This window comes from Daucus carota, chromosome 6 (assembly GCF_001625215.2).
Source record: "Daucus carota subsp. sativus chromosome 6, DH1 v3.0, whole genome shotgun sequence".
In the NCBI taxonomy this organism is placed as follows: Eukaryota; Viridiplantae; Streptophyta; class Magnoliopsida; order Apiales; family Apiaceae; genus Daucus; species Daucus carota.
In genome coordinates, this window is record NC_030386.2 from 28512243 (window position 1) to 28536743 (window position 24501).

The 24501-nt window shown below is 35.4% G+C and overlaps 7 protein-coding genes across 10 annotated transcripts; 5 read left to right on the forward strand and 2 right to left on the reverse strand.

Annotated features, from left to right (window-relative positions):
• Positions 1 to 736: 736 nt before the first annotated feature.
• On the forward strand, positions 737 to 3825 carry LOC108226198 (uncharacterized). Of its 3 annotated transcripts, none has more exons than XM_064080424.1 (12): positions 737 to 857; positions 932 to 1093; positions 1179 to 1458; positions 1551 to 1647; positions 1746 to 1867; positions 1974 to 2055; positions 2154 to 2262; positions 2368 to 2522; positions 2647 to 2758; positions 2857 to 3111; positions 3213 to 3362; positions 3446 to 3825. In XM_064080424.1, exons 2-12 carry the CDS (start codon positions 935 to 937, stop codon positions 3449 to 3451), a joined length of 1527 nt encoding a protein of 508 aa, XP_063936494.1. In that variant the 5' UTR covers positions 737 to 857; positions 932 to 934; the 3' UTR covers positions 3452 to 3825. The 3 variants fall into 3 exon arrangements, with proteins under 3 accessions (XP_063936494.1, XP_063936492.1, XP_063936493.1); XM_064080422.1 differs by having other exon boundaries at positions 3506 to 3825; XM_064080423.1 differs by lacking the exon at positions 737 to 857 and having other exon boundaries at positions 876 to 1093; positions 3506 to 3825.
• Positions 3826 to 3931: 106 nt separating this feature from the next.
• Positions 3932 to 6098, forward strand: LOC108226199 (replication protein A 70 kDa DNA-binding subunit A-like). Its single transcript, XM_017401143.1, has 10 exons — positions 3932 to 4081; positions 4166 to 4445; positions 4549 to 4648; positions 4739 to 4860; positions 4943 to 5024; positions 5115 to 5223; positions 5312 to 5466; positions 5548 to 5659; positions 5738 to 5941; positions 6045 to 6098. Exons 1-10 carry the CDS (start codon positions 3932 to 3934, stop codon positions 6096 to 6098), a joined length of 1368 nt encoding a protein of 455 aa, XP_017256632.1.
• A 497-nt stretch (positions 6099 to 6595) lies between these two features.
• On the reverse strand, positions 6596 to 8385 carry LOC108227884 (uncharacterized). The gene is made up of 7 exons (XM_064080607.1): positions 8285 to 8385; positions 8092 to 8170; positions 7738 to 8023; positions 7562 to 7632; positions 7213 to 7483; positions 7039 to 7124; positions 6596 to 6938 (listed from the first exon to the last, which is right to left on the reverse strand). Exons 2-7 carry the CDS (start codon positions 8164 to 8166, stop codon positions 6681 to 6683), a joined length of 1047 nt encoding a protein of 348 aa, XP_063936677.1. The 5' UTR covers positions 8167 to 8170; positions 8285 to 8385; the 3' UTR covers positions 6596 to 6680.
• Positions 8386 to 10896: 2511 nt separating this feature from the next.
• Positions 10897 to 12652, forward strand: LOC108227885 (ras-related protein RABA1f). The gene is made up of 2 exons (XM_017403261.2): positions 10897 to 11333; positions 12005 to 12652. The coding sequence occupies exons 1-2, from the start codon at positions 11113 to 11115 to the stop codon at positions 12435 to 12437; spliced, it is 654 nt and encodes a 217-aa protein (XP_017258750.1). The 5' UTR covers positions 10897 to 11112; the 3' UTR covers positions 12438 to 12652.
• Positions 12653 to 13359: 707 nt separating this feature from the next.
• Positions 13360 to 14908, forward strand: LOC108227883 (cyanidin 3-O-galactoside 2''-O-xylosyltransferase FGGT1). Its single transcript, XM_017403258.2, has one exon. It carries the CDS (start codon positions 13457 to 13459, stop codon positions 14837 to 14839), a length of 1383 nt encoding a protein of 460 aa, XP_017258747.1. The 5' UTR covers positions 13360 to 13456; the 3' UTR covers positions 14840 to 14908.
• Positions 14909 to 15836: 928 nt separating this feature from the next.
• On the forward strand, positions 15837 to 20519 carry LOC108228128 (acyl-coenzyme A oxidase 3, peroxisomal). 2 transcript variants are annotated; one of them, XM_017403616.2, is made up of 13 exons: positions 15837 to 16463; positions 16543 to 16660; positions 16776 to 16883; positions 17368 to 17540; positions 17667 to 17766; positions 18083 to 18157; positions 18299 to 18429; positions 18517 to 18652; positions 18727 to 18846; positions 19186 to 19335; positions 19417 to 19521; positions 19686 to 19787; positions 19999 to 20519. In XM_017403616.2, exons 1-13 carry the CDS (start codon positions 15994 to 15996, stop codon positions 20245 to 20247), a joined length of 2037 nt encoding a protein of 678 aa, XP_017259105.1. In that variant the 5' UTR covers positions 15837 to 15993; the 3' UTR covers positions 20248 to 20519. The 2 variants fall into 2 exon arrangements, with proteins under 2 accessions (XP_017259105.1, XP_063935853.1); XM_064079783.1 differs by lacking the exon at positions 18083 to 18157 and having other exon boundaries at positions 15866 to 16463; positions 19999 to 20386.
• A 1221-nt stretch (positions 20520 to 21740) lies between these two features.
• LOC108228129 (cinnamoyl-CoA reductase 1) lies at positions 21741 to 23318 on the reverse strand. The gene is made up of 5 exons (XM_017403617.2): positions 23095 to 23318; positions 22872 to 23026; positions 22601 to 22786; positions 22160 to 22512; positions 21741 to 22020 (listed from the first exon to the last, which is right to left on the reverse strand). Exons 1-5 carry the CDS (start codon positions 23213 to 23215, stop codon positions 21858 to 21860), a joined length of 978 nt encoding a protein of 325 aa, XP_017259106.1. The 5' UTR covers positions 23216 to 23318; the 3' UTR covers positions 21741 to 21857.
• Between the last annotated feature and the right edge of the window lie 1183 nt (positions 23319 to 24501).

Genomic DNA, 24501 nt, shown 5'->3' on the forward strand with positions numbered 1-24501 from the left:
TATAGTAAAACTGTTTACGTTATATATAGTAAAACTGTTTACGTTAGATATAGTTGGGATGAATATCATCACCATTAACATATTGGGACCTACCCACTTTGTAACATGTTGAGCTAAATATATAATCTTCAGCTATTAATATAAGAAACTTTCAGGTAGAACTATAGTTTCTTAATTATAAACATTTTTTTTAAAAAAACATATTACATTATAACAATTATTTTATCTTATAAATTAAACTATAACTTAGCGAATAGGAAAATATAATGAATACAAATATGGTCAAAATATTTGACTATGGATATATACATATGTACTACTCCCTCTGTCCCATTTTAACTGATGTTTGACTTTTTAACACGTATATTGAGGTGTGAAAAAACAATATCTACACTCAATAAAAAATTTTAATTCTTATATCAAATAAAAGTTTAGACTCTAAACTTTTATTTGATATAAATTTTATAAAAAATAATCATGTTTAGATGTAATTTTTTTAACATCTTAAAATACGTGTAAAAAAGTCAAAAGCAGTTAAAATGGGACGGAGGGAGTATTCAGTAATGAAGTTATTAATTGTGACGTGGATTGTTGTCGGTCTATATAAAAATAAATATCAACACTAACTTGAATATTTCAAGATTCAAGTTACACTTTTTTTTCCCGCTCACCTGGAAGATACTTATCGAATATTCGATGGTTTAATAAAAAACAATAAGTACCAGCATTGGATTCTCTCGGACCAGTTTCCACCACTCATTTTGGTTGACCACCATCTACTTTATTTATCCCTACAGTGTGTATTATTGATGTTCTAGATCTAAGACCAGACCATAGCAACGCTTCTGCAAGTACAAGTAAGTGGTTCGCTCAACCAACTTCAATCAGAGCTATTAAGACATCCTTAAATACATTTTTCTGACTTTGACAGGATATGGATGTATCAATGTTCAACAAATATGATAAGGTGCAGCACCTTCATACCGAAAGAACAGAATGGACCTTGCGTGTTCGAGCTCAGGCACTCTGGAAATCGATAAACAGACAAACCAAAGAATTTCGCGGCTTAAATGTTATCTTCATCGATGATTCGGTAACAGATGTGTTATTTAATTCCGTCTTAAATGTTTTATACCTGTTCTCTGTAATTCATTTATAAATATTGTTGTTTGGGTTAGAACTGGAGGATTCATGCTTTTGTCAGTGCAAAGATTTGTGTTTTCTTTGAAGACCTTCTTAAAGAAGGGGCCATTTACACTCTGTCAAACTTTCATGTAAGAGAATATGGGACTGAGGAAAACAATAGGGCTGTCAGATTTGGAAAACACATTTACTTTGCCAATCACACACAATTGGTTCCAGAGGTTGATAACATCACCAACATAGCTCCCTACGCTTTTGACCTGTTCCAAATAGCTGATGCAACCAATCTTATTACTGATACTCGCTTCTTGATTGGTACACTCTTTTCATTCTACTTATATGATGTTTTAAATTTTGATTATGATATCACAGTACTAAGACAAGTTAATGAATTTAATGTTTGTTAGATGTTGTTGGGAAACTGGAAGATAAGAATATACAACCTGTTCAGTCCAAAGATGATGAAAAGAGAATTCATATCCGCTTTAAGATTTCAGATGGGAGGTTAGAGTTTCCTACCATTTAAACCAGTCATTACTTCTTAAACAGATTAAAACTGCCTTAAATGATTTCCAACTGAATATTTCATGTTATTGAATTAGGTCGTCTATCAATGTTACATTCTTCGGTGAATTGGCTCTTGAATTTGACAAGTCTGTGAAAGTAATCAAAGATGAAAACATTTCAGTTATTATATCAAGTGCCAAAGTTAATCATTATGATGGTATTCTTTCTTGAACTCATCTATGTTGGGGGGAAATCAGTACCCGGTTCATTACTTTTATTATTAATATGAATAATCTCCAACAATTCTAATATTTGAACTTCAGGAAGTATATGCCTAAACAATTATCCAGCCACAAGGTTCTATATTAATCCGAATCACCACAGTGTCGCCAAACTAATTGAAAGGTAGTTAATTATGAACAGATGATCACTACGAATATACATTAATTTGAACACGTATTATCAAGTTTTACACTTTTACATGTAATTATGTACTTCATCAGGATTTCTGATCCTGCATACTGTGTGAACACATTTGAGCATGTGACAGAGGAAACACCTCCGCTATTCTCTGTTGAAGATATTAAAAAATTGCAAATGGATTATGTTGAGGTATACCATATCACTTTGAATGAAAATTGTCATCAGCCAGGTCATTTAGTACAATTGCAGTTTTGATTAGTGAGTCTAAAATAAAAGTACACAATTTTTTTACAGCGCAAGGTCAGGTGCAAAATTACTGTTAAGAAGGTTGATGAGAAAAGTAATTGGTATGATGATGTTTGTAGTACATGTGGGACTGAGGTTACCACTGTTGATGGAAGGTATCGATGTGTCATCTGTTCAAGGAATGTCCCATTTCCAGATAAGAGGTTATATCCATCCTAAATTATTTCCTCAGCGTGACAATTTACTTAATGATTAGTCCACAACATCTAATCCTTCAATCTTTGAATTATGAATTTTGAAGGCATAGTAATTCTTTTATTCTTGCAGGTTCAGGATTGCTACTCTTTGCAATGATACTACTGGGCTGATTGCCATAGTGTTTCCTGATGATGAAATTCAACGGATCATTGGAAAAAATGCTTTTGAATTAGAGGACGAAGTAAGATAAGACCTTCTCTGTTCCATAAACCATGTTTTGTATTTCATTCTGAAATTCACAAAGGAGATTGATTTAACCATGTATGCTTCATGTTATAGGTTGGAGATGAGAATAAATTCCCTTCCCTGCTCAAAGGTTTTGAAAAGAAAGATTATGTCATTACATTAACTATAACTGAGAGGAATGTTAAGAAGACCAGCAACATATACACAGCTACAGAAATTTCGGATCCCGTTGAAGTGTTAGGAAATCACAGCCCCACAAAGGAAGCAGAGGTTACTACAGGCGAGGAGCCAGTGGTCAATCTCGGAATGTCACCAAGGGTTGATAACAGTGACAACGTTACTGCAACAGTTAAGAGCCTTTAAATCAATCTTATTATTCATCTGGAAATGGTTGGTATATTTAAGATTGAAACTAATTTGTGTTCCAATAAATTTTTAAAATTATATAGGAGATTCCATGCAGTCTGACTGCTAAAACAAGCCCGCCAACAGCCAATTCATCAAACAAAAGCAGAAGTCGAGAGAAGAAAAAAGATGTTGAATATGAACTGGAGGATGATGTCCCTATCGGAAAATTCAAAATTCCAAAAACAGAGAAGGTGATCATCAAACTATGCATTATTTTCCATTTATGTCGGCCTATTATATCAGATATTGTTTTAATAAAATTTCTCACAATTAGGTCTGATGGTGTTGCCTTTTCTGAATGGTGGAACCATGATACTTCATTTTCTTTTGGTAGTTCGGAAGACTAAGCCTGGAGAGCTTCTTTTGTTGTGTCCTGCTTTTATTATTTTGTTGTTTAATGAATGCTGTCTGCAAACTTTACACTCCCTTTTGATGCTACTATTGAACAGAGCTGCTTAGTTTGGATGGTTTCTACATTAGAGTAAAGAAAGATACTCATTTGGATGGCCTGATATATATGATGTCATTCTGGAATTTAAGACTTTTATCAAAGTAGTATTGGTTCTTTATTCAAAGCCCAGATACATTGGTGACAAGCCAGTAAAAGGCTATAAAATATTTTGTTTTCTTACTCTATCAGTCATCATTATTTTATTATTGTTTTTTTGTTTCAAATCTACAACCAATTCAAGCCTATATATACACACACGTCCTAATACATTTCCAGCATCCACAAAACATATTCTACTCATACGACTCAATGGCAAATAGAAAATATGATAGTTTCAGTAGTCTGAATGCATCCAAGTCCGATTGGATAGTTCCAACCAGAGTGCTCAACCTGTGGAGAGGTTATCGTAAAACTGGAGAGCCTTTCAAAGGCTTTAACCTCTTGCTGCTTGATCATAAAGTAAGTAAAAACGAGGGTATATTATTAATAATTTGTTTTTTCAAGTCTCTCCTCTTTCTAACTGTTATAAACATTCTACTTCAGCGATCTAGGGTCCATGCATTTGTCCCCTACAACTTGGTTGACGAGTTTGAGCCAATGATTCAAATCGGGAATCTTTATGTTTTGGAAAATTTCAGTGTGAAACCTTACACTGCTGATGATAAGTTCAGGTGTCTTAGAAAGAAGTACCAAATTGTCTTCAACGAGGAAACTGAACTGACCCATATGGAAGAAAATGTCGTTAATGTGGAGAATTGTTGCTTTGATTTCTTTGACATAGCGGACCTGCCAACTCTCTCACAGCAGAACACTTACTTAACTGGTACTTTTAACTTAAAATATTATTGCTCTGTACTTAGATTTTTCACTTTCTTCATTGCTACTTTGCAAAAAATTCTTAAGTTTCAAATTGACAAACATGTTAGATGTTGTTGGAATCATGGAGGAGCATGAACCTATTCGCAAAATACAAAATCGTAATGGCGTCATACAGTCACAGATAATATTTGAACTAACTGATGGAAGGTACATAAGATTCATATTTGTTTAAAAAAATATTGATAAAGAAGAAAGCCTAATGATTATCTTAATTTTCTGCATATAAATCACTTCAAGATCAAGTGTGAAAGTCACATTTTGGGATGAGTTTGCTAAACACTTCTCTGATTGTCTGAAACAAGCTCAAGAATATCCTATTATTCTTATCATTGGTTGTGGGAGAGTCACCACATGGTCAGGTATGTCCTTCTCCATTTCATATAAAATTATAAAGATTTTTTAACAGTTATTGCAAGCTCATATGCTCATGTTGTTTACCAGAGCAAGTAATAGTGACAAACGTTGGTGCTACAAATTTCTACATTAATTGTAATCACCGCAGTGTGAATGAACTGAGGAAACTGTAAGTGGTTTAATAATTATAATACTACATGACTGTTATTAAAAAGTATGATTAACACCCAACTATCTTAAACACTGCTTCTGTTTATAGTTTAGCCCAGAAAAAGATATCAACGAAGACTGTTCCAACAGAAAACAGAGGAATGATGAAGTTTTATAAATGCGGAGACATATCCAAATTGGGTGTTGATCATGCTGAGGTAAAGTAAAAATTCATAATCTCATACATGTATCCACACATTAATATCATCCATAAATTATTAACAAACATTATGTCCGTCATTATAGAGGCAAATCTTTTGTCAAGTGCAACTCACTAATTTCCAGCAAGTGAAAACATGGTTTCAACCAATTTGCACATCATGTTATGCAAAAACCATAAGAATAGAGAACCAGGACACGTGCAGAGGTTGTCAACGGATTGTTCCGTATCCAGACAACATGTAAGTATACAAAAATTCCTGACCTTACTTTTGTAAGTTTACCAATACAAATAATAAGACTGAAATCTGGCTTTACTTAAGGTTTGAGTTATACGCAATTGCTTCTGATGAGACTGGATCCATCCTAATTATTCTGGAAGAGCGAGAAGTCAAGAAATTGATCGGTAAAACAGTCTATGAGATTAATGCAGAGGTAAACTTCCACAATCAAAGTTTTAATGTGAGATACCACTTTATAAATAATGTACTTCTGGTTGAAAACTTTTATTAGGGAAGCAAGGAGGAAATTTTTCCAACTATCCTAAACAGTATCACAGCAAAGGACTACACACTGAAGATTAGAGTCCAGATGGATAACATTCTTAAGAAATCAGAATTCTACATGGTTACTGATATTATGCAAGGGTTTTATAATGGAACATATCAGCAACAACAGACTACCATACCCCATCCCATTGAAAGCCTCGAAGCACAGGCAAGTATTTCATAATTAAATTACCATATTAGCAATACTAAACTTGCCCGCTTCTCTGGTTTCGATATACTTATTATTTCTGCTGTTATTTCCAAAACTGCAGCCATCATCATCAAACTGTACCAATGGTACTGTTTCAACTATTAGGCTGACTTGATCTAAGGGAGGACTAGGAGCTCTTTCTACTAAGCTGGAGCTTTTACTTTTAAGTTATTTAAATCCCTACTATTTATGTTCTACTCTTCTAACTACTGTGTAATGAAGTTTCTAAAACATCTGAGAATTCTTGCCTATGGTATAAATATTTATCTCCTCTATGGGGAATATGAAATTTTAGGCTCTATATTTGCATTTCTTACCTGCTGGTAGGCTCTATATCAAACAATTTAAGCGATGAAAAATATCCACATCTTTGTTATAAATCAAACCTTCACAGTTTCATAACTCTCAAAAAAAACATGATCAAATCCAAACAAATCTACTTACATACATAACAATGCTAGCAAACATGCAGAGTTCAATTAAGTAGAACACCCTAGACAACAAAAAAAATGCATAACTTAAGCTTGATCGCCATGCCATTTGTCGGGTACGAAACTTCAAATAGTTCATCAAATACTATCCAACAATCTAACAATAATTTTCAACCACATATGAGAAAATATAAATGATAAAGATCACAGAACAAAGTTTCCAACACCTGATTCTGCAATAAAAGCAAATAACACCTAGCAATGTTTTAGGCATCCTGGATCTTGATCACTTGAACGGCGAAGTGATAGAGAGAGTTACTTGCACACTCTAACACAACCACATCACCTTCTACTAACTTCAAATCATCCCTAAACCTTATCCAACCATCATGGATTGTTGTTCTGCGAGACTTTCCACCTCGACTCCTAACCTGCAGTTTCCAAGCCCTATCCCCTGAGTATACAGTAATATAATCCCTCCTCTTCCAGAATGCTGCAACATCTTCATACTCAGTAGATATGTCCTAGAACAAAATTTAATAAACCCAAAGTTAATAAAAGCTGATTAATTATGCAGGGACAAAATATAATCTAAAAGAACAGAACAGTAAATGATAGGCTTACCACTCCATAAACGTATTTGTACATATGATGTGGTTGAACAGTTATCTCAATGTGTCCACCGACTTTTGGATTATGTGAATTTTGACCTACAGAGAATTACATAATGACTAAAATAAGATGAAAGTTGATATATCAAAAGTACACAACATATAAAGGTATGAAAAATATTACTACCAATTGAGAGTGGTGTTCCAGGAAAGATGACTTCTACAAAGTGGTCATCAAAAACAGAAACAGTAGTCGACCATTTATCTTCATAACTGAATAAAATCAAGTTAAAAGCACTGAAATTGGCAATTCCTACAATTGAACAGAATTTGCTCAAACCAGTAAACTTCCCAATGCCATGATTGTAAAGTCCAGCAATCTTCTTCCCATTACTAAATATGTAAGTCTGATACGCAGCCAACATCCCAAATGCTTTTTTAAATGACAAAGGTGGTTCCTAAAAATATATATGGATTATTTTACATGATTGTAAAATGAAATTTGTTTTACAAAGTAACCAGGGTGAACTACTTACAAATTCATCAAACAATGGATCCTCATCCTTGACAAAGTTGACAAACTTCAGACCACCTTTTTGCAAAGACACTAACAAACAAAAAGACACAAAAAAAATTAAACAGAACAAACTCTTTAAGGCAGACACTAAAAAACTAAATGACATCAGTTTTCAAAAGATTGGGTGAGTATTACCATTCCGAGGGCGCTTATTCTGCATGCAGTGAACAACACTTGGATAGTCAATCTCCCTCAGATCAGTCCCAATTACATAGACATTAAAACCACTACACCCATTGAAGTCGAAAAGAAGCATTTGGCCCCCAATTAGCTCAAAATCATCATACAATGTAGAAAGCCCTGAAAGTGTGCCTCTTTCCTCATCCAGCACAACAGGGATTTCATAACCATTCCTAAATCCCAACAACAAACAGTTTGCAAGCATATGACCATATTTGTCCAAAATTTTTGTCGGCAACTTCTGCAAAATAAAAAAAATTTAATAAACGGAAGACTAAAAGTGATCAGTAGACAATCTTCAAAACTAACCAACTCATCTGAATTTGTATCCTCATTTGTGAGAAATTTGATGAATTTTGGCAGTATCAAGCCCGAAGATTCCATAGCACTACAAATATTACAAGAGATGTAATATCAGATTATTGCATGCAAGCGAATAATTAGGTATACAACTTCAAGAATTATGTTGAATACTATACCTAAACAGAACAAAAAAATAAACCTTCAATCGACTATTGAAGGCTTCACAGTGCAGACAATGAAAGCAAATGGGCACAGTTACAATTAAACTGATATATGCGTGTGGAGGATACCGAGATGAACCTGTAATGGACTTAAATTAAGTGTAATAATAACAATTAGGTGAGAAGCTGAGTAATAAAGATATCAAGTCAACGTAACTTCGCTTACATTTAAAATTTTATACACTGTTAAATTCATTTAATTTTTCATCTTTCATTAAAAAGGGAAAAATTCATTTAATTTTTATACGTCTTTACTTTAATAAAGATGATTTACGTGGGTTTAATACAAGACGTGAAAATTCTTTTTACTGACATAACAATTTCCTATCATTTTCATAATAAAAAAATATCTTCATGGATCAAGTGTAAAATTCATCATTTAATTTAGTTTGCTGAAAATTCGAAATTAATAATTTCTGAAATTAGTATTAATCAAATTTTTAAATTTTAATTTGTAAAAACAAAGTATTAAGTGTAACAATAACAATTAGGTGAGAAGCTGAGTAATAAAGATAACAAGTCAACGTAACCTCCCTTACATTTAAATTTTTATGCACTGTTAAATTCATTTAATTTGGAAACGTCATTAAAAAGGGAAAATTAGTATTAGTCAAATTAAAAATTTTTAATTTGTAAACTTATATAATTAAAAGTATTAAATTTTTGACACATTTATTATACATTCTTTAGCTTCCATTTTGTAAAATAATCATTTATATGCCCATGCGTAGCGGGCAAGATATACTAGTTTAGGTAATGTGTCAAAAAAATGCACTCCAACACTATCTTAGTATTATCCTAAATCACTAGCACAACCTTAATTTTCCTAACCATTACCTATTTATAAGTAACCCCTAGCCATTACCTATTTAATATTTATGAATAAAATAATCATCTCTCTCCTTTCTTTGTCTATTCTATCATTTTCCCCTTCTCTCTCTCAAATTTATTATTAAAATAATCTTAGGAGAACAAATATAGGGATTACTATTGGAGTCGACACTAAAAATAGATTATCTAAATTACTGAGACATACTAACACTCATTATTTTATATTATTTATAAATAATAGGATAGTTAACCTATTGGACTTGCTCTTAGCCTCTCAGGTAGGGCTGAGCAAAACCGGACCGAAACCGAAAAACCGAACCGAATTGTGTAAATTCGGTTCGGTTCGATTTCAATTTTTTCAAAAATTAGGTTAATTCGGTTTTTCGGTTTGAAGCGAAAATAATTTCGGTTTGGTTCGGTTTTAGATATAATATTTGTATCTGAATTAAATATATTTTATATACCTTATTTACATTCAGAAAGTCAGTAACCCACCAAGCACTAACCCTTCTGAAATTTGAACAGCCCCTCTTTAGTCTCTTACACGACTTACAGCCGTTAACCCCTTGCAGCGTATACCATCGTCTGGACTCCATCAGCAATTAGCTTCTAATTAGTAAATAAACCAGATCTTCTCACAGGAGAGTTGGTTCGGTTCGATTTGAAATAATAATTCGGTTCGGTTCGGTTTCACGAACCGAACCGATCGAATGCTCAGCCCTACTCTCCTGTGAGAATGGGCCTAGCGTGGGCTCTTGGGCGTGTATGCAGCTACCCTTTAGGGTCCTGAATAGCACTTTATTGGATGTGTATTGAGTTGAGCGGGTCTCGATCATTTCAAGGACCGATGATGACGACGTATAGTGATAAGTAATGTCTTAAAGAGTAATTTCTCTTCATTTCCATTCAATTTTTATTTTAACTATTTTGGTTAAACATTTGTAAATATACACACACGTTCTCTATCATATTTTTTATATGAAATCCGGTTTTATAATAATCACATCATCCTTATTATGCATAGCATGGTGTTGTTTGACAGGGATCGAAAACCCATTTTCTTGAATTATAATTCAAAATGTTTTTTTAGAGAATTTATAAATCAACTTCCTAGTTATAAGTCCGAATATGATAAGTTGAAAAGGTTTTTTTTAGTGACTTTCTTATTTTGAAAATTGATTTTACAAAAATATAAAAGATCATTTTAAAAAAAAAATTATATTATTATATTAATATTTTTAAACCCGATAAACCGTAAATAGAATAAATTATTTAAACATATAAATTAAAAATTATTTTTTAATTATAAATATTTTTTCACTGATCTTTTTTTAAGTTGATCAATTTATAATGTTTGTATAAATTTAAAATTATGAAAATAAATCAAAAGGTGGAATAATTTGTAATTATTTAATGACTTCCGCACTAATCTATTTATGAAAAAAAACAAATTACGTCTATCAAATTTACTCTTTATATTTTTTATATCTAGACATGTACTTTTAAATGTATTGACCGAGTAATTAAAAATATTATTTTTAATTATATTTTTAATAAAAATATGTATTCAAAATTTTAATTTATAAAAAATTTTGTAAATCAATAAAAATACATTTTACTATCCGGTCCGATCCCGTCAAACTCTTGTGTGTCAATAAATCAAACCGTCGTACAATAAAAAACCGGAAAGAGTATCATTTTACACAAAAATCTGAATTTAAGGCAAAAGCCACGGTAAGAAATTAAAAAGAAAAAATATAAAGAAAGAAAGTGTGTAAAGTGGCAAACACACCTCGAGTCCATCGCCTTCATCTGTACTCAACATCAGTATCAGCGCTGCGCCTCTGCTCTCTCCAAATGTTGAGATCTGTACGATAAGCCCCCTCAAAACCCTCCGACTCCGATCTGCACTCACTTAGTTCCTTATACTTACACATATACACACAATTTTATCTACCGCACAGCACAGTTGAGAATGGGGGCGTACAGAGCAGACGACGATTACGATTACTTGTTCAAAGTAGTGCTCATCGGAGACTCCGGCGTCGGCAAATCCAACCTTCTCTCGAGATTCACGCGCAATGAGTTCAGTCTCGAGTCCAAGTCTACTATTGGCGTTGAGTTCGCTACTCGGAGTATTCATGTTGATGATAAAGTTGTTAAAGCTCAGATTTGGGACACTGCTGGCCAAGAGAGGTTACTCTCTTTCATGTTTAACTTGTTTATTTCTTTAATTTCTCTATTTGTGTTTTTAATTTTGTTTTTTAGGGGTTTGATGAGTAATTAGGGGTTTTGTTTTGATTCAACTGATTTTCAGTTTTGGATCTTTGCATTGTGGTTGGATTCAGATTTTAAGTGTGAGATCTGGTGTTTAAGTGGTGATGGAGTTTGTTTTTACAAATTAAATTATACATTGTGTTTGAATTGTTGGATCAGGTTTATAGGGTTCACAAAACATATCTCACTACTTACAAAATTAGTGTTGTTTACAGTTGTTACTTGTTAGCTTAAGTTCAATTTTGGGGGAAGCAATTACTTTTTGCGGTCATTTTATGTTTTAAGCCCGAAATTGGAGTTCAATGTTAGTACGGACTACTAACTACATTATGAATTTATGATTACTCCTATCTGTTAGGTTCTTGTTTGACCAAATCGGAAATGTAGTTGGGAAATTAGGATTGGTAAGATTCATTGTTGTTACTTGTGAGACAATGTAAAGATAAGTGTAAATATCCATCATGTAGATTTAAGGTCTGGTATACGGGCTGAATGACTTTATTAGGATTATAGTGGTTGCGATTATTTTATTTTTTCGTGATACCTAGGTGTTTGTTGGAAAACACTTAGTTTATTCTGTTTGTATATAGGTACCGTGCAATTACAAGTGCATACTACCGAGGAGCTGTTGGTGCGCTGCTGGTATATGATGTTACTCGACATGTTACATTTGAGAATGTAGAGAGGTGGCTTAAAGAACTCCGGGATCATACAGATTCCAACATTGTGATCATGCTTGTGGGGAACAAGGCGGATCTGCGACATTTGCGAGCGGTCTCCACTGAGGATGCCAAGGCGTTTGCGGAGAAGGAGCGCACCTTCTTCATGGAAACCTCTGCCCTGGAGTCCATGAATGTTGAGGATGCTTTTACAGAAGTGCTTACACAGATACATCAAGTTGTTAGCAGAAAAGCTCTTGAAATAGGAGAGGATCCCACCGCTTTGCCTAAGGGACAGACAATTAATGTTGGTGGCAAGGATGATGTATCAGCAGTTAAAAAATCTGGATGCTGCTCATCCTAGATTTGATAATGTGTGCATTGCGTTTCTAATCTTCAGTGACATCCTATATATGTGCGGTTGAGCTTTTCTGTATGAATCATGGTTTTAGGTTTAATACATGGAGGTTCCAGTCAACAAAGTTAGAGTTTGTGGCATATGAAATTAAAATTCTTGGAGTTTACTGTCATTCAAGTCTGTAAGTGAAGAAGTTCAAGTATTGGTCATTTTTTCACCTAGTTTCAGTCTTTTTAGAGCCGCTATATCAAAGTTAATTATGGGCAATCCTTCAATGTTTCTCTTTGATTGCTTAGGGCTCTTCATCTTCCTTTATAGTGCAGCGGCAGCAGCTTTTAATCATTTCTATTAGCGCAGTAAAGACTGTTATCTTGTAACATAGTGAGGTGACCATGCCAGTATCTGTAATGGTTTTCTGTGGTACAGGATATTCCGATATTGTTTATTAATTAGTATAATGTATTTTTTTCCTACAAAGGACTGGCCAGTTCAGATATTGGATATCCTACCATACTAATTAGTATAATGTATTTTTTTCCTACAAAGGACTGGCCAGTTCAGATATTGGATATCCTACCATACCATCTCTCTTGATTAAAAACCTTGTTAATTTGGTGTGATGGTTTTCCTCTGCAGCAATTTTAATTTCTCATCAAAAGGCAACAATGGCTTCGCAGGTGCGGTACATTGTTGCAGTTCTTGTTCCATGTGGTTAGGAGGAAATGCTTTAAATTCTGTGAGTACTGTAGACAATCATGTGATTGATTGTTAAGTAGCAAAAGTAGCTTTCCAGCCCCAACCACCATTCCAATTTCCAACCCACCAATTTTTCCTCTGCTAACCTCCGGAGGATTCTTGCTGTCAAGAGTGATGGTTGGTGTCATGGCAATTGGCTACAAACCAGTATCCTCCCTATATAAGTATATTATTTGATTGATTATATGAAGCTGCTTATTATCTTCTTTTTTATACTCTAGATTGTATCATTTGTAACTTGAATTTTCATAGTCAGTCAATAAAAAGCTATGGGTGTACCAAGTCCAAGCTTGCACATTGCCATGTATCCTTGGTTTGCACTTGGACACCTTACCCCTTTCCTCCATCTATCAAACAAACTAGCCAAACAAGGCCACAGAGTTTCCTTTATGGTTCCCACCAGAACCCAAGAAAAGCTACAACATTTCAATCTCCATCCAGACCTCATCACCTTCATTCCAATCACTGTACCACATATCGAAGGACTTCCTCCTGGATCAGAGACAACGTCCGATGTGCCCTTCCCTTTACAGACCCTGCTTGTTACTGCTATGGACCAAACTAAGGACCTAGTGGAAGGATTGCTCCGTGAGCTGAAAGTGGATGTTGTGTTCTTTGATTTTGCATACTGGATCCCCAGCTTGGCTAGACAGTTGGGAATCAAGTCACTACATTACTGCATTATTAGTCCAGCTACAATAGGCTACACTCTCTCCCCAGAAAGGCATTGCAGTGGAAGTAACATATCTGAAGCTGAACTGAAGCAACCCCCAGCAAGTTATCCTGGTTCAGATATCACACTTAGCGCCTATGAAGCACGGGCCTTTTCTGCTAGAAGGGTGATGAAGTTTGGAACTAATATGCAGTTTAATGATCGTCAATTCATCAGCTTGAACGAGTGTGATGCACTAGGTTTCAGAACATGTAGGGAGATTGAGGGTCCTTACTGTGACTACCTAGAAAACCAATTTCAGAAGCCTGTTCTCCTGACAGGGCCTGCTATCCCAGAGCCTTCTACATCTCCTTTAGAAGAAAAATGGGCAAAGTGGCTAAGTAAATTTGACTCAGGTTCAGTTATTTACTGTGCATTTGGAAGTGAATGCATCTTAAAAAAGGATCAATTTCAAGAATTGTTGGATGGTCTGGTGCTGACAGGTATGCCGTTTCTAGCAGCACTTAAACCACCCGCTGGAGCAGGTTCAATCGAAGAAGCACTGCCAGATAAGTTCGAAGAAAGAGTTAAGGGAAGAGGAGTGGTTCATGGAGGTTGGGTTCAGCAACAGCTGATATTAGAACACCCTTCAGTCGGATGCTTCATAACACATTGCGGCTCAGGTTCTTTAGCAGAAGCTTTAGTCAATGAGTGTCAACTGGTGCTGCTGCCGCAGGTTGGGGATCAAATAATCAACGCCAGAATGATGAGCCGAAATTTAAAAGTTGGGGTGGAAGTGGAGAAAGGAGAAGAAGATGGGGCGCTTACTAAAGAGAGTGTATGCAAAGCTGTAGCTTCTGTAATGGAAGAGGGTAGTGATGTTGGGCAACAAGTGAGAAACAATCATGCCAAGTTGAGGCATTTTCTGTTGGACAAAGGATTGGAATCCTCTTACATCCACAACTTCATCATCAAATTGCAGGAGTTATTGATGGGATGATATCCATGTTAATTGTGCTGGATGTTTTTCTGTATACTATGCTTTCAAAAGTTATGATTCTTGGTATAAGATTGTTAGAGCATCTCAAAGGGTTCAGAACTGTTAGCTAAAAATCTATGTGTCATCCTGTGTGTTATTAGGTGGCCCTTTAAGATAATAGGTAAAAAAAGTTGCACTCCAACCATCACCCTTTAGCAAAAAAATTATAAATAACAAAGTATCATTCAATAGATTTGTTGAAACAAAAAGACTATTAAGTATAATTTTAGCTTATAATAATTATACATAACACCATTGGAGTGGAAACCTTCACTGTTAGCGAAAAAATTGTATAAACCATTTGGATAAGCATTATGGCTAATGAGTTTAGATATTAGCCTCGGAGATTAGTCAGAAGTAAATTACTCTAACAGATTCTTGGTATAAGATTGTTTCTCTTATTTTTCTTTTATATAGTGAAAAAAATGATTATTTAAAATTTCACTAATTATTAAATTAAAATGTCATTTTTTAGACCAGCCGCTCTCCTAATCAATGTCAAAGCCAAAAACACATGCCAGCTACAGAGAGTCAAACTCCCGCCCAGTTTGACTGGAATCTAGTTAGTGTGTTATTTCTTCACAAGAATCTGCGGTCCCAGTGGCGTTCTCTTATCAACATAAGTTTATGCATATTTTATGACAAGCACATGCTCCATTCACAGAATTGTTTACTATTTTCACTCTTCGATTCTTATTAATTACTATCGCCCAGGTTAATTGTTATTCAGTATTTAATTTTCTTTTTATAAAAAATATTTGGATTATATCTTCAAAAAAGTTAATTAATTTATCTATTATTTTTAGATTCGATTAAAAAATTAAAATCATTAAAAAATTTGATAAATCTTTAATAAATTCTGAATCATGACATGTTAATTTGTTAACTTTCCGAATGTTTTGTTTATGATTTGAATGATAATAATTTCCTAAAAAAAAAAAAAGATTTGAATAATAATATAGTGTATTTTAATAGCCCGTCACCCACGACTTTCTGTCCTAGAACCAGAAGAGTCTCCGACGGCGAGGGGCATCAATGTATAGTTGTATAATGTATACAACAGTTTCTGATGTAGAAAAGTGAAAGCTGGCTAGTCCATCTTGATATTTTCCAAGATGGACAACACTGATCGCGCCCTGTTCCGCACCCAGCTTCTCTCTCGTCACCTCCAAAACGACACCGCATTCACCTCAAACTCTCCTCTCCAACCGTCCCCATGCCTCCACTACTCTCCCCCCGAGGCGCGCTTCGAATTCGACACCAAGGATTTGCGAAAGCTGGTCGACGGCCACCACGTGGAGGAGCGGGACTGGCTGTTCCGCCTCATGAACGGCGAGCCCGAGCTTTTCGGAGTTAAACGCAGAGGTGACAGAGTGTTTGCCTCGCCTGATTATAATCAGCCTATGGAGCAACAGAGAGAGATGACTCTCAAGAGGATCAGGTATATGGCCCACCAGGGCGCTTTTCATGGCTGGGTTACTGCGCCTCCCGAAAAAATCGATCTCAAGAAATTTGCTATGCTGGAAATTTGTGGAGCTTATGACCATTCTCTGGCTATCAAAATTGGAGTCCATTTTCAACTCTGGTGTGAATTTATTTTTTTTCGTGTCGTTTAAGTACTTATTTCAGAAAAAAGTAGATTTTTACGTATTTTTGCGTTACAGGGGTGGTGCCATTCAGTTTTTGGGGACAAAGAGGCACCATGACAAGTGGCTGGAACTCACTGAAAAGTACCTCATTAATGGTTGTTTTGCCATGACCGAGTTAGGCCATGGAAGTAATGTATGTATTTTTCAGCTTATAAGTAGCTTAAGCCTAGCCAAATGTTACCAGTTTATTGTTCAGTAGATTTGCTGACCTGGTTTCTTTGTGTTCAATATTTGGTCTTCAATTTCAGGTCCGTGGCATTGAAACAGTAACCACATATGATTCCAGCACCGGAGAGTTTGTGATTAACACGCCTTGTGAATCAGCTCAGAAGTACTGGATAGGAGGTGCAGCCATTGTAAGACACCCTAATTTCTAAATTACTTTACCAATTGCCATCATCATAGGTGGCGGATCGTCTTCTACACACTGTTACAAGTCACTGGTCACTGGATCACTTCCAATAAACTACCAATTCATTGCTCAGTTAAAAAATCACAACTTTGTTGCTCATGGCTGGAGTATTTTCCATTTGATAGACCACCTATTATGTTATTGGGTTTAAGTCAAACAAATCTTCTATGATATTTTAAGAACGTTAAGTAGAAATTATTGGGGCACATTTTCCAGCATGTTGAAGTTTTAGTCATCAGTGTAGTAGTTTTTTAATTATGGCATAAATCCTAGTTCTTGTTTATGTTAATTTGATGTCATACATATCATCATTAATTCGAAACTTGGTAGTTTCACTAGAACATCACCATATATACATAATCACTTTACAGCTTTGATGAATAAATCCTATCTTTATGTATTGTTTTTCCTGTTCTGTGTGATGTTAGCATGCCACCCACACAGTGGTTTTCTCACAGCTCGAGATCAATGGGAAAAAAGAAGGGGTCCATGCTTTTATTGCCCAAATAAGAGATGCCAATGGAAATGTATGTCCTAATGTTCAAATAGCTGATTGTGGGCATAAAATTGGGCTCAATGGTGTTGACAATGGTCGAATCTGGTAAGGCGGATAATTCCTTTTATTTTATTTTTCATATCATAACAAGCAATCACTCATAAAAAGGACTTTACTCAGGATAGTTTTTAACTTCAGTTAAAGTAATCATTTCCGCAACTTGTATTCTAGGTTTCATAATTTCCGGATACCTAGAGAAAACTTGTTGAATTCAGTTGCTGATGTATCTTCTGATGGTCATTACATAAGTTCTGTAGAAGACCCAGATCAGGTGATCATTTTACCATGTCAACTTATAAAACTGTTTGTGTGCGCCTGTAGTAAGTTTGTGTGCTCATTTTGTTAACTATGTAGTTCCTATAGATATTAAAGCTGTAATACCTGTTTTCATGCTGAAAATTAATTAGTTGGAGGAAGTAACCCCTAACTTAATGTAAAATTAATCAAGGGAAGTCTCTATGTATTGTGACAATAACTTGAGGACATGGACTTGGCGAAGGAGAGATTTTATATATGTTCCAAACTGGCAAACTAATAGTTAGTTTCATAGTCAAAAAACTAATTTTGATACATAAATTTCTCATCAGAGGTTTGCTGCATTTATGGCTCCTTTGGTATCTGGTCGTGTCACACTTGGATCTGGTGCAATTTACTCTGCAAAGGTAACTAGACCTATATAATGCACTAAATGTCTTTTTCTTTACTTCAGGTAAAAGTTGCTTGATTTTAGTGTTTGTCACAATAGTATGGGTGAGCATCCTCTGAAACTCTTCATAGTATGTCAAACTTGTTTCTTCTGTCAGGTTGGTTTAGGAGTTGCTATCAGGTACTCCTTGACAAGGCGGGCATTTTCTCTTGCTACAAATGGGCCAGAAGTCCTTTTGCTTGATTATCCAAGTCATCAAAGGCGGCTATTGCCCCTTCTTGCAAAGACGTGTGTATTCTGTTTATCCTCTTATACTGCCTATTTCTGCAGATTGGATCCTGATTCCTGAGCCTTTTATTATCAATTTTGAAACAGATATGCTTTGAGTTTTGCATCAAACTTTCTGAAAATGCTATACGTCAAGAGGACGCCTGAATCAAACAAAATTATCCATGTATATTCCAGTGCATTCAAGGCTACAATGACCTGGCATAATATGACCACTCTTCAGGTTGTAACATAATTGTCTTTAAAGGCATCTACGTTAATGCAGCTTCATTTATACTATATTGTACTGTGAATCAGGAATGTCGTGAAGCCATTGGTGGACAAGGTTTAAAGACTGAGAATCGTGTTGGTCAACTGAAAAGTGAGTTCGACGTGCAATCCACTTTTGAGGGGGATAACAATGTTCTCATGCAACAGGTATAGTGATAGATATTATGATTATTGATGTCCATGTAACGAATGTGTTCTCTTTTATCAAATAAAATTTTAACACATTTCGAGCGCTCTTCGACATGCTCATGTCATTTGTCACAGTGAGATGGATGTGTGAACAGAAATGCCTCTGGTGATATTGCAGTTTGAATTACCTTTTTTTTTTTTTTTTACAATTTCCTGTTTTCTGCAATATCAGAAATAGGTACTTCAATCTTATTGGCTTCAGCTTTATTATTAAACATAATGGAACTGTAAGTGTAGTTCATATCATATTAAGATCCTCCAATGGTTTTGATAAATTTAGTACCTGAATGACCTTAGGTTAGCAAGGCACTACTCTCAGAATTTCTATCAGCTAAGAAAAGCAATATACCACTGAGTAGAGATTTGGGATTAGAACACATGAATAACTCTTCCCCTGTTATCCCTTCTCAACTCACAAGTTCTATCCTGAGGAGCATTCAGTTTCAGGTAATAATGCATATATTGATTTCTAGTTTCATACAAGTTATCATGCGACAACAGCTAACATTGATAACTTATTTGACGTAGACGGATATCCTCTGCCTGAGAGAGGGAGATTTACTGAAACGTTTTGCAGAGGAAGTTTCGCATTACCAAGCACAAGGACTAAGCAAACAAAAAACGCTGACAATGGTATAAATGAATAATTAAGATATTAAAATTGTTAATCCTCTTTCCTTTCCTAATCAAACTAGTTTGGTATCCATTAAACCATCTTTAGGATGTTTGTACTGTTGTATGCTCTCTTTCACCTTCTCATCTCCCACTTAACACAATTGTTTTTTCCATTTTTCAAGACTTATCAGCTTGCTGAAGACTTGGGCAAAGCCTTCTCAGACTTGGAGACTTTCCGATCCTTTGTCGAGGTTGAGGCAAATGTATCTGCAGCCGACATGAAGGTATGCTCCCGCCTTCCCCTCTCTCTTGTTACTCGGTGATTCATATCATCACACAAGGAACCTGTAACCTAAAATTTAAGTTTCTGAAACAGAGGTGATTAATTCTTGTGCTATCAATAAAAATAGAACAAAAAATTTTCTGTTACAAATCAAAATATAAGAAAGTAGGGTCGAAAAGCATAATCTGATTGATTATTTATACTCCTTGCAGAACATATTAGGTCTCTTGAGATCTCTTTATGTTATGATAACCATTGAAGAAAATGTTTCATTCCTAAGATACGGATATTTGTCAACTGCAAATGCTGCTGCAGTGAGGAAAGAAGTGGCCAAACTGTGTACTGAGCTAAGACCGCATGCACTTGCATTGGTCAGTTCTTTAGGCATAGATGATACTTTCTTGAGCCCTATAGCCTTTAACTGGATTGAAGCCAATTCTTGGTCTGAAGTTCGAAATTAAGCTATCGCCATCCTTCTCTATTCTAAACTCGAGGATCAGAAGTGAAGTTATACTTGGTCCATTCTAATAACCTTTCATTGCCCGTTCCAGTTGGGTAAGAAGTACAAAATCATGTCTAGAGTAATTTGAATTCATAATCTAGTGACAATAAAATTTCATCCATGTAAATCTTCAATTCTACTGCTTGTGACATGGGAAATCAAACCACAGTAATATTTTTGATATACCAATTTATGTCCTGCATTGGTGTTCTGCTGGTGCTGCATTTGAGATATTTGTGGATATAATTTGCAATACTTGTTTTAGAATGTAAGTAATTATATAAATGTATTACGTACGATATGCAACATCCGAGACCATGCAAGAATATTTTCTTTCCCACTTTATAAGTCGAGCCCGAGAAGTCCTTGTTGTTCGGAACATGAAGTCATAATTGTTCGGAAAATGATGCTGCTGAAATATAGCATAGATCCATTTGGGGCATTTCTCTAGCACCTTAAGGTTTTAGATGGACTGGTTCTCAACATGATATCAGAGCTTTACATGACTGTTGAAGATCCTACTTGATGATGAGATTGAGTTCCTATTGTTGATAATCGTTGTGAAATATTGTTCTCGTCTTCATCGCATCTCCCCATCTTAACATGGTATTTGAGCTTCTGGCCAAAAAAAAAAAACAAAAAAAAACATGGTATTTGAGCTCTGGTTTAGCGGAGGTCTCAAGTTCGACTCCGTCACCTCCAATATTCTCACAATTTAATATGGATACGAAAGCATTAATTGACCTAAAGATGGGAGCCCGTGATCCACTTTTTAACCCAAAACTGGGATTTTGAGTGAGGGGGAGTGTTGAAATATAGCATAAGATCTATTTAAGGGCTTCCTCTAGCACTTGAAGGTTTTAGAATTTAGATGGACGAGTTCTCAACAGCACAGTTGCGGAGGAAAAAGTGTTGTTTTTAGGGAAAATACTGCAGTTTGGATTACTATGCTAGACGAAATATATATTGTTAAATTTGATCTCTATCACGAATTAAACTTTATTTGATTATACTCAAAAAATTTAATCGAAAAGGACAGCAGTCTTCTCAGACGACTGTGGCTGCTTTCTAATTCCTTTAAGAGTACAAGTGACTTGTTATAGTCTCGAATGACTTTACCATGACAGGTTCAACTACTAGGATTTAAAAATTGCAGATGGAATGTTGCTTATATTTAAATTTAACTAATAAATTAGAATAAAAATTAGGAAAAGGGTAGCTTCATTCTGTATTCAAGTCCTCAGTTCACTCGAAGTCTTGATTAGTTTTACAGGGTATGAAGTCTTGTAAAAGGTGTTACTCATTTAACCAACCCCTTTTACCATTTCTTCTTCCAAACCACATATTCGTAACAAACAACCTAATGCAGCGTGCAGCAGGTAAGCAAAGTTTCATCTCTCAAGCTCATTTACCAAATATCAAACATTCACACACACATTTATTTTTACTCTGCTTAGTAAAAACATAACTACATTTTACTGCTATTACTTAGAACAATTACAATGCACATGCAAGGACTGGAGATATAAGGTATATATGATATCTATTTGAAAACTTATTATTATTGTATTACTGCTGATCATTAGTAACTGGGAGGTGCCTCTTCTCCTGCAGGCTCTTGACGGTCTCGTATAGGCATTGCTTCACCGGGATGAAATCAAGCCCCAGATCTTTTAGCTTTTGGTTCGAAAACTTGAACGGCTTTGTCCTCGGATTAACTTCATCAGAACACCTGCATTATCCATATAATTATTTGTAGTACTAATTACTTAATCTCATTTTTTTTTAACCCTAAAACATGGAATTATAGCTAAATTTGTTACGTACTACTTTTACGTTTAGTACAAGAAAAAACACAATCGCAGACATACTTGGTAGGAATCGGGTACTCAGGAAAATATTTAGCCAGGATCTCAACAACTTCGCCACGATGAAGTGAGCTCTCTGAACACAGATACCTTCCCTCTGCGGAGGGACTCTCAAAGATCATAATATGTGCAGCCGCGACATCTCTAACATGGACATAGGCTTGCACTGAGTTTGCATAGGTCTTGACTGCGCCAGTGAGGTATTTCAGGATATGAGCCGTGCTAGCATTCACGGTAGGCTGCAATAGTGGACCGACTACTAATACTGGATTGATCACAACCATGTCCACCCCTCTCTGCTTCGACTCTTCCCATGCAGTTCGCTCTGCCAGTACTTTTCCATAGCAATACCAGTTCTGCATAAATATACAAATCCATCACAGTATTTCATAAATTTAGGTTATAAGTTTGGAAGCATGCAAAGCAAAGGCATTTAAATGTTACCTTAGTGTTCTTGCAGAAATCAAGATCACTCCAATATGTTTCATCAATCAGCTCGTCAGGGCTCCGATTGGGGTCCATGTATACCGCCCCGATAGATGAAGTGAAAATCACACGTCTGACATTGGCTTCCGCAGCAGCAACTATCACATTTTTGGTTCCGACAATAGCTGGTTCTATCATTTGTTCCTTCAAATTTTAGATCAATTTCAGAAGCATGCATTTTTCACCAGCACTAATGAACCACCTAAATAAAAGCTAGCTAGTCACTTACCGGATCATCAGTGACGGGTGATGCAGTGTGAAAAACACCGTCGCATCCATTGATGGCATCGCATAAACTCTTGAAATCAAGCAGATCAGCTTTGCACAATATCAATCTCTCCATGGCTCCTTCAAGCTCCTTCAAATGATCATTTTTTGGATCATCTGGACATGTATGCACAAGATTAAAAATTTTGAACGTCGAAAAACAAAAACAAAAAATGAGCAGGTACCTGGATTTCTGACAGTTCCTCTAACCGTATAACCTCTTTCCAGGAGTAACTTGACCAGCCATGAAGCCACGAATCCGCCCGCACCGGTAACACACACAACTTGGCCGGAAACTAAACGCATGTTTCCAACACTAGTCTCTAAAACAGATGAGATTACGAAATCTTCTTACAGAATACAGACTGCTTAAAGTAATCAAGCTTTATTCGGATACATCTCTATTGTGTTGCAGTTTACTGCTATTTATAACGTGACAATCACCCCATGCCAATTAACCCCACCAAACTATTTCAGGTAAAAATTAATTTACAGCGCTTGTGTGTACGTTTCTAAAAGTATTATAAACGTTTAAATTAAGCTCTGATGGAGTCACGAAAATTAAACTCGGTATAAGAAAAAATAAATGTGAATAAAGAGAAACATTTAAACGAAAAGAAAAGACTATGGTCTAAATTGTTGAATATGAGTAACACCAACCCCAGGAATTGAAGTCTTGAGTCCACCGGGGGACTGTTAAGAGGGGACACCTTAGATAAGACAGAAAAGTAGCATTGTCAAGAGCAGAGTATTAGCTGTGATGCCATAACCTTTGATATACGATGAAAATGTCAGAGCTTTCCAACTGTTTTTAACAAACTGGAGAAAATTAAGCACAGGCCCCTCGGCCCTCCCTGCCGAGGTTTAATTCAATATCGTCCTAAGACGAAACAGGAAGTCTGTTTGGTTTTTCTTTTTACCAACTCAAGTAATGTTAAGAAGAAAAAATGTTCTAGTGTAAACACATAATGAGGAGAAGCAGATGTACTACTACTACATTTTCACATTTTGTCCTCACATTTCCTGCAAATCGTCCTGTGACTCCTGTCGGCTGTCATCACATATTTTCTCACCAAGATTAAAATGCAAAACTATACTCGCTCAGTCCCGTTGTATTGTCAATTTTTTGAGGGAGTCTTGACACACATTTAAATCACTAGTACAAAAATGACTTTCTGGGTCGCTTTTTTAGCGTTGGTTAAAGACAAAACTGACGCTATAAATACTTTTTATGCGTCGGTCGGGCAAAATGCCTGACGCTTTAAGTTGACTTGTAAATTATTTTAATATTTTTTGTAGAAAAAATTTTAATATTCAAACTTTTAAAATGCTTAACAAAATGAGAAAATGTTAACAAATCGACCGACGGAGCCGCAGTTACCCTGAATGGAAAGGAGGGCAGAAGGCCCAAACGAGCCCAATATAAGATTAGGCCCAATCTACTACTTTTTCCTGGTTATTTAAGTTTGAGACAATGACAATTTTGTAATCTTTTCTTCTAATTTTCAAATTATATAAACGTCCTTATGTTTTCATATTAATATGTCTTTCTACTCATCTAATTTAGTTTTTAATTGTGTTTTTTTATCTGA